Source organism: Cinclus cinclus, chromosome 14 (genome assembly GCF_963662255.1).
Source record: "Cinclus cinclus chromosome 14, bCinCin1.1, whole genome shotgun sequence".
NCBI lineage: Eukaryota > Metazoa > Chordata > Aves > Passeriformes > Cinclidae > Cinclus > Cinclus cinclus.
This window is the reverse complement of record NC_085059.1, coordinates 1,190,590-1,202,958: the sequence shown is the minus strand read 5'-3', so window position 1 is coordinate 1,202,958 and position 12,369 is coordinate 1,190,590. Positions and strand designations below refer to the sequence as shown.

The 12,369-nt window shown below is 45.3% G+C and overlaps 1 protein-coding gene across 3 annotated transcripts; it reads right to left on the bottom strand.

The window, feature by feature from the left end:
- Positions 1-932: 932 nt before the first annotated feature.
- NPM1 (nucleophosmin 1) lies at positions 933-11,808 on the bottom strand. Of its 3 annotated transcripts, XM_062501960.1 has the most exons (11): positions 11,688-11,808; positions 10,941-11,020; positions 8,853-8,972; positions 7,998-8,091; positions 7,162-7,265; positions 6,732-6,796; positions 6,241-6,295; positions 5,070-5,159; positions 4,533-4,634; positions 2,224-2,298; positions 933-1,270 (listed from the first exon to the last, which is right to left on the bottom strand). In XM_062501960.1, exons 1-11 carry the CDS (start codon positions 11,749-11,751, stop codon positions 1,232-1,234), a joined length of 888 nt encoding a protein of 295 aa, XP_062357944.1. In that variant the 5' UTR covers positions 11,752-11,808; the 3' UTR covers positions 933-1,231. The 3 variants fall into 3 exon arrangements, with proteins under 3 accessions (XP_062357944.1, XP_062357945.1, XP_062357946.1); XM_062501961.1 differs by lacking the exon at positions 5,070-5,159; XM_062501962.1 differs by lacking the exons at positions 5,070-5,159; positions 7,998-8,091; positions 8,853-8,972; positions 10,941-11,020 and having other exon boundaries at positions 11,688-11,805.
- Between the last annotated feature and the right edge of the window lie 561 nt (positions 11,809-12,369).

The following is a 12,369-nucleotide window of genomic DNA, read 5'->3' as shown; positions in this document are numbered from 1 at the left end:
AGTGACCAAGTCCTTCAAGTGGGGAAAACCTCAAGCTGCTTTACCCAGGTAGGGAGCTCCCTCTGCGAGAACACAAGTCAGGTGTGCTCACCCTCAAACACAGCAAAGACCACAGCAGTTTAAGTTACCACACAACTGTTTGAATGCTTTCTGAGCATTCTTGGTCTCCCTCCCGTTGCTGCAGTTCCTGAACACAAGATAGAACAGTCAAGCATTGGCAGTGACAAAACACTGGGACATGACACCCATGCTTCCCTTACAACCCGAGGTTTTTAATTCATGTAACAATGGTCCAAAGTTCAACTCAGGCCCTTAGCATCATAGGACTTCCTGCTCATCAAACTTCTGTATTTGCTGGAGATTAGTCTCAGCATTCCCAGGAATTTATCCACAGGCTCTGAACTTAGTGAGCGTTCTAGGCACACCCTACAGCATTCAAGCTAATTCTTCTCTCCACAAAACCCTCCCAGGAGTCATTAACATCAGACTCTGCATCTCCTCAGAGGAATGGCACAGCCAGCAAACCCTAAATCAAAAGTATTGCATTTTACAAGTAGAGCTCCAGGCCCTATAAACCCAGCAGTTAGAGACAAACCATAAACCAAAGCACAGTGAAGCAAGTCAGGAACTGAGATGCAGGAAGGCCTGGTTTGGGCAATTTTATAATTAGTGGTCACGTCCAGACAAGAATAAAGCCCCGCTTGCCACTCCAGGCTTCTCACCAATCATATGCTCGGTAGCTCCAAAGCTCGTGGAATTGGATTTGTTTTTGAAGCTCACAACACAAGAGGCTAGTTTATGTGTACTTGGTAAAGAGAAGGAGCTCAAATACTCAAAAGGTAGCTCCTCAGAGAACTCTAAAACCCCATTATCTCAGGGCTCAGTATGCAGACGCCCCACATCCATAAAAAAAGAAACAATAGTACTTTATTAAAATACTAAATTTTATTTTTTCCACATACATTTAGTCTCCCCACCGTTTCCATTTGTCTGACCACCACCATGCCTTATCAAAACATTCCATACATATTTAAAATGAAGCTGAGGGTGGAGTCCCATCTTTAAAAACTAAACAGGCATTTTGGACAACACATTCTTGGCAAGGTAATCTGGATGACATTTATCAGACACAGGAGGGAAAGCTTTCAGCATTTGTAAAAAGAACAGCCAAATAATGGTTACAGAAATAAGACTGAAGATTATAACGAACTGTTTAAACTGTCTTCTTTTCTTACAGACTCTGTCTCCACTGCCAGAGAGCTTGAATGACCTGGAAGTGTACACAAAAAGTTAGAAATTGAAATCCATTCTTAAAAATTATTTTTAGTTTACTATCTCCACTTATTCAATAAAATACTGACATTGAATTGTAACAAAAGTGCATTCCTTTCAGAGAAAACCAAGTAGAAAGCATGACATTAGGTCCTTCTGCTCAAGACCGTTATTCACACTAGCAGTGGAAATTCAGTGAAGGTGAGTGAGAGGATGGGTGTGGACCAGTGAGGCAAATATTGGCTGAACTCTGGCTACCCTGGCCAATGCCACAGCAGCTCCAGGAGCTGAGCTGCCTGCCTTTCAACCTTCTTTCAGGAACAGATCCATCTGTCCATCAGACAAGGTGACTGAGGGAAGCAGCAAAGCACAAGCAATTCTGTTTCTGGAAAAAAATCAACTTGAAGGAATTTTGATAGGGAAATCTGAGACATTTTCAGCTTAAGTCTGTGCTAAGTAATAACTAATTCAGAAACTTGCTTCCTGGTACCACCTTTTGGCTTCTGCTCTTTTCAAGAACTCAGTTGATTCTGGGAGAGAATGCAGCAGGAATGCCATAATCTCCATCACAAAACAGCTCCCCCTCCCAGACACCCTCCCCAACAAAGGGCTGAACAGCAGACTGGCCTAGGTGGCCAAATTCAGCAGCAAGGGAAACCACAGCTCATTTCCTTAGCCAATATGGTGCCAAAAGTAAACTTCTGTGGGTTTAGTAAGCAAGAGATAATTTACCAACCATATAAAAGCTGGAAAAATGTAATAAAATATTAGCTTTCCCTTCTTGGGCAACTGAACCCTTAAAACCATTCCCATATATTTAATCTGAAGTATTGTTTGTGGCTCATAACCCTTTTAAACAGTCCAAAGCTTGTAAAGATTAAGTGGAAAAGAATCTCTAAATCAGGTTATAAAAGTTTCTGGACTTTATCAAGCTCTGATGAATTCTGTTACCTTCTGGTCCTCCGTCCTGAAGCAATTTTTAACGTAGTTGGCAAATTTGGGCTCCAGCTTAGGAAGGGTAGTCCCCTGTTTGGGAAAAAGCAAACTTTAGGGTCTCCAGGTAATTTACTAAATAAATATTCCAATAAATAACTTATGAAGCTGAAACCCTCTGCAACACATGTGGAATTTGAACTTGTCTTGCAAATTCCCACACTTATCTGTTTTAAACCATTTTAGAAAGTTTGTTTTTCTACCGTGCCCAGGTATTTCTCCCAGAAGTGGCTACACACTAAATTGCTATCCAGGACTCTTTGTTGATGCTGAAGAGCACAACAGCATTCACCACTTAAAATCACCTTGTTTATAGTCTACAGCCCCGTGCTGCTCAGGTAAACCAGAACTAATTCCTGATTTATGCACTCTTAATTCAGCACACAACCTGAGACCACCCTTCATAGCAGCTTTTCAGCCTTCTACAGCAAAATATGACCTGACCTCCCACCTATCCTTCAAAACTTATATACTACTTCTATTAGTATAAAGAACTGTTCTAGTAACATTTCCTTGTAATCCCTGGAATTGCCTTTGCACATGCTCAGGTGTACAAAGCAGATTCAGTTAATAATTCATAGACACAGGTTTATTATCTTTGTCTCCTACTATCTCCAGGGAAAATAATACAGCATGCTGTTTTAGGAGACACTGATTTCCTTCCACATATCCCAAGAGAAAGTTTCCAACTTCTCAGGTTAATAATCAGTTGAAATATCCCACGTCAATTAGGACTTAACACACTGTACAAAACAGCAAATTTCTGTTCACAGGAAACAGCAACATGAGGAGTATTTCAAACTGCAACCAAAAAGCCTGGATTTGGCCACTGTTTTACCTCATGTTTTTTTTAGCTTCCTGACACCTACTTAAGACAAGAGTTCTCCTCTAAATCTAGTGATTTTTTAAAGCTGCTACATGCTGGCTGTCAGCTAAAGTTCCATGTCCACAAAATGCAGACACCCCTTCCATTCCTAAGGGATGCTCCAGCACCATCTAGATAAAACATTACATTAAGCTGCCTGCTACAGTGCTTAGACAGCATTTCCCAGCAGAAACACTCTTCACCACTAGATAATGTATTTTAATGCTCTTTTTGCCAGGTTTCTGCTCTGCATGCTCCCCTCTGCAGGGACATATCTGCTGTGAGCAGTTCAGCCACTTGTGCTCCCACTGATCCCAGCTCCTGTGAGTGATTCCAAACACCACAGCAGCTTTCAGGGGTTACTGTGACCCCCAGGATGGGCCCCTCCACCATGTCAGGCTCACAGTCCAGGGCTGTGCATTTCCATCCTCATCACAGCCTGCCATTGCTCACTCTGCATCCACTCTGGATTTAAACACTTTTGGTCTCCATCTGCCTTCCTGGAACAAAGCAGCCTCAAAACACCAATGATGTAAGCAGAAGATGATCCAGGGCTTGAAATGTGTATTATCTTGAACTAAAAAAACCCATCAGCAAACCAACAATGGTCCCTAGCACCCATCTCAGCACCTCTGAGCCAGCCACAGCCAGGCCCTCACTCCCCTCTGCTCCCAGCACAGCCCCTGCTGCCACATGCACATTAACCCTGGAATTCTCAGGAAGAAAAGAACTGCCTGCTACACCCAACCACTGGCATTTTCTATTTTATATTTAAACAGCAGCTAAGAATACTATTGACAGTGTGAGCACCAAGTGCTGGTCAGAACTGTAACAAGCAGAGCAAGTGACTGCCCTGACACCTTCAGGGGTGAAGCACCCACTGAGGGGAAGCTCAACCCCAGATCCCTCCAGAAGGCAAATCCTTCCAGGTCTCCAGCTGTGCATCAACTCCTATCACAAACACCCATCTCCCTCTTCTGGAGGTTATTGAGCCTAACAAGACATGGACTTGGCTTCAAGAACACGTGAGGAACTAATTCCACCTTAACTTCAGTAACCTGAAGTGTGTATGCACCATTCAAGTACTCTTTACAATAAATATCACCAAAGAGTTTATTTTTTTTTTGTTGTTGTTGTTTTTTGGTTTTTTTTTAATATGAACAGAGACAGTTCACCAAGAAATTAGAAACTGCTAATCAGCATGACTGGAGAAACACACAAAGTGGTTTTGTTTCTCACAAGCACAACCTTTTTTTCCCCAAACGTGTTTTCACTTCTGAGCTTCAACATCAGCACACATGGATATTAAGACCACAATCAGCATCATAACCATTTCTTAAATCATCCAATTCTTCTCACCTGCAAAGTAAGAGGCTGAAAAACCTCATTTCAAAAAACTCACCTTATCTACAGACGCTTGCATCTTTGCTTTGATCTCATCTAATGACAGAGGGACTTTTGGTGTTTTTGGAGTTAGGGTTTTATCCTTCTTGGAATCTGGAGTCTGAAAATTATTCATATTATTAGTAACTAGCACACAAAGTTACAGAGAATATAAGATATATTTTACAAAACTAGCTACCACACACAGACGATAGTTTTCAGAAAGTCACAAAACCTAAATTCATGTTTCTCATACATTCCTTAGCAGCATTAAGAACAATTTTCAAGTCTGGAGTTATTATAGTTAGCATAGCTTGTATCTTATGCTTCTGGGCAGGTGCTTCCACAGATCTCTGAATAGAAACGAAACCAAAAATAGCCAAAATACTTAGTGAACATGAAGCAGTGAACAGTGTTGTCAACATGCTTCACATTAAGACTTAAAAACCTAACTTGAATGTCAGTATGCTGTTTGAAATAAATTGCCATTAGCAACAAAACTAGCTTTGCCACTGGAAAAAAAATTTTTTTTTTTTACTCAGTTGTTTTCACTCACTTTTGATTTAGATGCTGGTGTGGATGGTTTAGAATCTTTTCCATTCTGCTTTGCTTTCTGCGTATTTTTTCCTGCAACCTCACGAACGGGCTGAAAAGCAAGCACAGAATTTCATTTGTCAAATGAACTGCAAGTAACTCCAGACAGCATTTTATAGGAAGCCAAAGGAAAAGCTCTTGGTGCAGCACAGTAACAAGTTCTGTTATACCATACAACTATGTGGGACTCCCACTCTATTTTTCGTAAACAGATCACCTTTCCTGATCTTTCAACATGCAGCCTCTGGGGGCAGATACTGGTATCTTAATTTTAAGATTAATTCCTCGTTGCACTGCAGTTCCATGACCTAATTCAGTGCTGTCTTTCTTCTGTAACATAGCCATTACCTCATTTGGTATCTCATCCAGAAATACTGTCTGGGATGTTCACAGGACATGATACCACACACACACAAAGACATGATGGAGTCTAGAACTCCTATATAAATCAAGGGACCATTTTTTTCAGCCTAGATCATTTATCAGATGACAGGAATCTGCAGCTCAGACTGTCTTTGCCAGGCCATTGTGCACCATCACCTATGGGTATTCAGCAGGGACAGAGCAGCACATAGAGTTGTAAACCATTCTAGATCTGGTTTTAAACAGTCGTTATGAACACAGTAATTCAAGGCCAAGTACTGAAGTGTGACAGGAAGCAAAGCCTCCCTCCTCCCTGTGCAGCTGCCCTGCCTGAGCACACCAGCAGATGGCCCTGGTGGATCATCAGCACCTCACTCCCCTGCCTGCAGCCAACCCTTCCAGGGCACACATTTGGTTTTTCACTGCCTTCTGCATCTGTACCTTTCCACAGCATGCAGGACTGGGACTGCAGAGCACAACCCCCCTGGAGCAGGATTTCATTTGCTGCCCAGGCCCACACCAGGCTGACACAGCTGCATCCCTGTGCTGGGAAGAGCCAGTCACCCCTCTGCAGCCCAGGAAACAGAACACGGACTGGATGGATGCACATTCACACTCAAGTGTTCTCACCCCCATCACCATTTCTTTACACAGACTGAGCTAGACCTAACACATCCCCCACTCACACGTTCTAGAGAGCTGAGCTAAAACTCCTTGATTTAAGGGACTACCTGCCCAATTACTGTTGCATCACAGTATTAGCCACTTACTTTCTTTATTGGTGCTTTAATTTCTTCTTCATCATCCTCTAAGTCATCCTCATCACTACAATTAGAAAGGAAGTCACTCACCATAACTCAAGATTCACATTAAGAATTGATCTTCCCCCTCCCTCCCAATAAAACGTTTTATTACTGAAGGAAGCAAGTAGTCTTTCCAAGTTTACTTTGTACCTTAACACATGGCTAAATGCTACTTTTAAAGCAGTTAAATGCATCCCCTCCTCTTCCATACTGACGAGATATATCCTAGAGACTTCCACTACTACAATTAGAAGTTAATGAGTAACAGGAAGCCCAGTATGACATATCTCAAAAACGTTAATTTAGATAGCACTGTAGAGATAAATAAGGTAAGGGATGCTTTTTCCTTAGCCAAGATACAGGAGCTTTTTCACTTGGCATCCAGTTATGTCACACAATTCATGTTTTGAAAGCTAGCGCTGCATTTTAAAATATATTATCAAAACAAGAATACATACTCATCATCATCATCATCGTCGTCGTCGTCATCCTCCTCATCATCCTCTGCCAATTTTGCTTTTTTCTTTAAAAAAGAAAGTGTATTAAGTGTTGATAAGCTCCTGACAAGTACCCTGCATATGCTGAGCACTGGAACCTTTGCTCTGCAGCACAGCACTTTAATCATTTGCAATCCTGCAGTACACCAATGTTTATATTAGAACCTGCAGTTTCTGCAGGACACAGAATTTCCACAGAAGTAGCCATTACACCTACCCTTCCAGCAAAACTTTGGGGACCTTCTATATTTTATTAACCTTCTGTAATTTAGTACAAAATAATCTTTCCCCAGTTAAAACAGCAAGGTATCTAACTGCTTCCTCCTAGAGGGAGCACTAACACCAAACTAACAGAAAATGCTGTGAATAAAATGACTGCAAGTTCACATACCTGTGGTGTTTTAGGACCTCCTCCACTTGCTGGTCTCTTTGTTGACGCATTAACAATTTTTGCATCCTCTTCCTCCTCATCTGATTCTGGTTCTTCTTCTAATGCTGATAGAGCGAAGGCAAATTGTAAAAAACCTCACCTCATTTAACAACAGAAAGCAAGACTGCCAATAAGAAACAAAGAGCATCACCCACAAGTGATGAGTAGGCTTGTTCTGGCTGAGGTGCTGATCTGACAGCAGGAAGCTTCCCACTAGTGACCTAACCACTGACTAGGAGGTTTTCCAGCTGACTGAAGCAGAAACTACTACAGGGAAATCCAAACCAGGTGAACAGCCACCCCACACACTGCTTGGAACTCTCCTCACAACAGACCACATTTTTAGACCACAGAAAGTCAAAAATAACATTTACCCCGTTCCTAAGGTGACACATTTGAAAACTAGTAGAGAGATCAAAGACAATTCTCCAAAGGAGAAGGCTAGTCCTGGGTTAATTTTGTTAAAAACCAGTACTCTTTCATGGGCAGTTTTCCCCCACTCAGCTGATAGGCAGAAAGCCTACCGTGGGACACCAACACCCACTCCTAAGGGGAGAAATCAGAACTGAAATTGCAAGGCTGACAATGCCCATCATCCACAAAAACCAAGCGGCAAGCGAGGGCATGCAAGCACTCCTCTGAACTTTTGTCCCACAGCCACTGCACCCCACTGAGGATGTGCCTTGAGGATTCAGAGGGTCAGTGCCAGCAAAAGCACCGCCTGAGGCAGCAGCTGCACATCCCCGAGCTCTGCTGGGGCTGCCGTGCCAGCACACAGCAGGAGCAGCCATACATACCTACAAGGTGCTGACCGCTGATGTACACGGGCCCTGAACCACATTTCAACCTCAACACCACTGGGGGTGTGATCTCAAAGCCGCCCAATGAAACCTGTGGGACAAAGCATCAGGATTCAGTCAAGTGTTCCAGGCACAGTGCACTCAACAGACACTCCCCCCAAGTGGAAATGAGCAGCAGCAGCAGCTGGAGACTCCATGGCTAGCACAGTTACTCCAAGCTGCCATTCAACAGACTATTCTGCAAGTGTTAGAGCCTACTCAGGGTCAGTAAGCCACCAACAGGGCCTCCCTACACTTGGTTACAGCACACCAAGGCCAGATGAACACACATTTGTTCCTACTTGGCAGCAATGTCAATTTGAACATCACCCCCATCCCACCTGCCCCAGCACTGTGTAGCTCTTCCTGTATACTATCAGCAACTGAGTCAAGCTACACTCCAGACAGCAGAACTGACAGCAGGGTGCCCTTAAAACAACTGAGTAGTAATTATCTTCAGAGCTGCCTAAGAGCTTGGGACCTGCACAAAAAAACTAACTGTTCTCATCCCAGGTTCAAAGAACACAACCTGAAGATGCATCTGCTTGCATATGCCTAGATTTGTACATGTATAGATGCCATGCATAATTACTACCACTTAAAAACTGCGTAGTTTGAACAACCCAATTATCTCCAGATGACTCAAGTAACTCTACTAGGCACAAAAAAGATGTTTGTATTTAACACTGGTGAATCAGACACGTCTCTGAACACATGGTTCAGTTTCACTACAACCCAGCTGACCCAAGCCATTTTTAAATTTCTCACTGGAGACCAAACTTTCAGTACATTTTCCCAACTCTCTGCACTTACTGTAGGCTGCACTGACATTTTCAGAGATGCCAGTACTACTTTAGTAGGGTTGCCTTCATAGTCCAGTGCTTCTGCTTCTACAATGTGTAACTCGTCTTTGGCTCCAGCTCCTAAAGTAACCTGTGAAGTCAAGAACAGGGCAGACTGAGCATCTTCCCAAATATTTTAAAATCTTTGAAACACCATTTATTTTTTTCCATCAATTGCATTTCTGATTATGAACAATTCCAGACTCTATCCCAAACTTTTTCCAGAACACAAACTTCCACAGTGCACCTCAGGTGTGTTTGCTGACAGTGAAATCCAGTCACTTGCTGCTGGATCACTGCACTAAAAGAGGCAGTGGCAAGTTCAGTCAGTTCTACAACTGGTCCAAAGAAAGAAGTACAAAGACATCATCCCCTCTGCAGAATCACAGCTTATATCCTTCTCCTACCTGCCAGATTTCATCTGCCAACTGCTTCCCTTTACCATAGCATGCACCTTTTGCTTACTTGACATTCACTGGGGACTCAAGTCTAACAGCAGCTGAGTTGAATACTGTTATTTATGCACATGCCCTTTGCTGGAATTCACCACAGACTGATAACTGCTGTCCCAAGGCATTTCTAAACCAAAACTCCTGGATCCCTTACTCTCAAGTAAAAGTCAAGCACTTTCTGAAGAGTCAAAACTCATAGCTGCAAGGAGGCAAGTGAGCGACTTGTGGTCAGGCCTGAAATTCCAGCTCACTGAGCCCTGGGCCTCTCAGACAGGACTACCTGCAGAAGCTGTGAAAAGAAGAATCCCTTGTACTACAACTATTCCCAAAGGAGTGCACAAGGCTGTTTCTTTCCTAAAGTCCAGACTAAGAAAGCTTTCCAACCCCCACAGCAGATGCGGGTGTGAACACTTCAGGCACAGGCACACAAGTTTCCATTCTACAAGAAATAAATAGAAAAGGAACTTTGAGTAAAACAATATCATTCAAGCTACACTATTTTTACCTGCATAACAAATTTTCAGATACAAGAACTCTGCTTGTGGACTTGCCCCATACATTACTGTTATATTCTTCATCAAAAAGAATTGCAACTAAGAACAAATTACTCACTGTCAAGTCCAGGCTGTACTTTTTGCAATATAAAAGGATGAAAAGCATGTGACTCACATAAGTAACAAAGAAATTATTTAAGTAAAACCATGAAATGTTTGAAGATCATTAGACAAGTTACCTCCAGGAAGCAATTCTGCTGTAGGAATTGGCCCCGAGTTTAAAGACTCTTGCTTCTACATATCAAAACATCTCCTTGCATTTAAATAAACACAGCAATGAACAGGGATGCTACAACTCTTCAACTTCCTTGTTAAGAGGGGGCCTATAATTGTGCTGCTACCCAAAAAAACACTGTAAGTCCAGAAAATAAGCTTCCAAGTGCTGTGTGTGTCTTGTGTGGCACCAGAAAGATCCAAGGACACATCCAAGAACTCCCCAAGAGTCTGTTAAATTAATTAGCTGAAAGATGGGGTTTCCCAGTCACATACTTTGAGAGGGCAAGCCAAGGGCAACCAATGCAAACAAGCCTTCTGCGCTCTTATTTGGATTTACTTATTGTCTACTTCTGGGAAGGAAAAATAACTGGAGTTACATTTGGGATTTAACTTTTAACTGTTAATTTAACTGTTTTCAAAATCAAGTGTCTAGCAGTCTACAAGAATGTGCCTATGTATAACTTACAAACTCATCCTTTCCCCCCTGCTCCTGCAACATCTGCACTATTTGCATTAGGGATGCCTGAGTGTAGTGTGGCATTTAATTCCATTTATCACGTATTTATTAGTCCACTGTAAGTTGATTTTTAAACTTTTTGCATTTGCTTTCTGTCAACAATGAAACATCAGTGGAGAATATCTTCTATATAAAAAAATATCCAAACAAAATATGCTCCACTGCCAATAAGAGATGGTTATTTTAAACAGATTTACACTAACAATTACCACTAGAATTATCACCGGAGAAATAAGTGGTGCGTTAAAAAAACTCACGTCTTGCATCATAGCACACCACTACATTCAAAACGGAAACTGTAAAAATCAAACACTACTTGCCGTTCTCAGAGACAACTGATGTTCATTTTCTTCATCGTCTACTTTAAACTGAAATTCCTTATCCGCTTTAAGTTCACAGCCTGTAAGAAAGCAATTTAATTATAAGCCTACAGTTTTATTTAAGACCCAAGCATTTGCTATGCGGTCATTTCGCAGCCTGCCGCTCCCAGGCCTGGTACCGCATAGGACCAGCGGCACTCCGGGCGCGCACGGAGCGGAACTCGTGGGCTGAGGAACACCCCAGGATCGCGGCCTGCTGCCCGGCCCGCAGCTCCCCGCGGGCCCGTCCATGCCCAAGGCTGCGGGACCATCCCCGCCCAGCGTGCCCGGGCCTGCCCCGGGGGAACGGGCAGCAAGGAGCGCGCTGCTCCACGTGCTCCACCCGCGGCCGCGCTGCCACGTGCTCCGCGTCCCTAGGAACGGCGGGAGACGCGGAACAAAGCGTGGAACAAAGCGCGGAACAAAGCGGGACGGGCCCGGCCACGTGCGGGGAGCGCGCCACGTGCGGAACGCGCGGGAACGAAGGCGGCGCGCCCCCGGCCCCGCCGCAGTGCCCCCGCCCCTTCCCTTTCCCTTCCCTTCCCCGTCCTTTTCCCTTCCCTTCCCCGTCCTTTTCCCTTTCCCCGTGCCCGCAGCGCCGGCGCTCGGCCGGCACAGGCCGCGGCCCCGCGCGGCGCTCGGCCCCGGGGCCTGCGGGGGCGACGACGCCAGCGGGCCCCGGAAGAGCGCGGCGGCGGCGAGCGTTACCGAAGAGGAAAGTCTGGGGGCGCAGGGGGCCCATGCTCTCCATGTCCATGGCGCTGTCCTCCATCGCGGGGCCGGGGCGCGACTGACCGGGAACGCGGCGCTGCGGGCGGACGCGCACTAAAGGAAGCGCCCTCCCCGCCCACTCGCTGATATAGCCTCGCGTTCTCGCGAGAGCCGCGCGCCGGGCCCGCTTCTCGTCCCCCTGCGCCGCCCCTGCGCATGCGCGCATGCAGACGGTGGTCGCGCCTGGGGCCGGGTGAGCCGCCAGGGGGCGTCCGCATCCGGAGCCGCGTGAGGGGAGCGGGACTGCGGCCGTGGAGCCGGGGCCAGCCCGGGGGTGTGGGGAGGGCAGCGCTCCGCACCGGGGCCGAGCCACGCGTGGGGAGAGCGGTGGGGGATCGCAGGGAGTCACGCGTGGGGAGAGCGGTGGGGGATCGCAGGGAGTCACGCGTGGAGGCAGCGGTGGGAGATCGCAGCCCAGGGCCTGGCACACGACTTGCGCCACAGCAGGCCGAGCAGCTCCACTCACCGGAGAGCCCTGCTGTAGTGGAATGTGCTCTCCTTGCTCTGTGCCGTGAGCTGGTTGCTGCTGTCATCTTTGACTAAAATAGTAAATGAACGAAGGCAGCCCCTTTCCTGTGCAGTATCTGTTAGGATGGGCTCCCATCCCCAGCTACTGCTC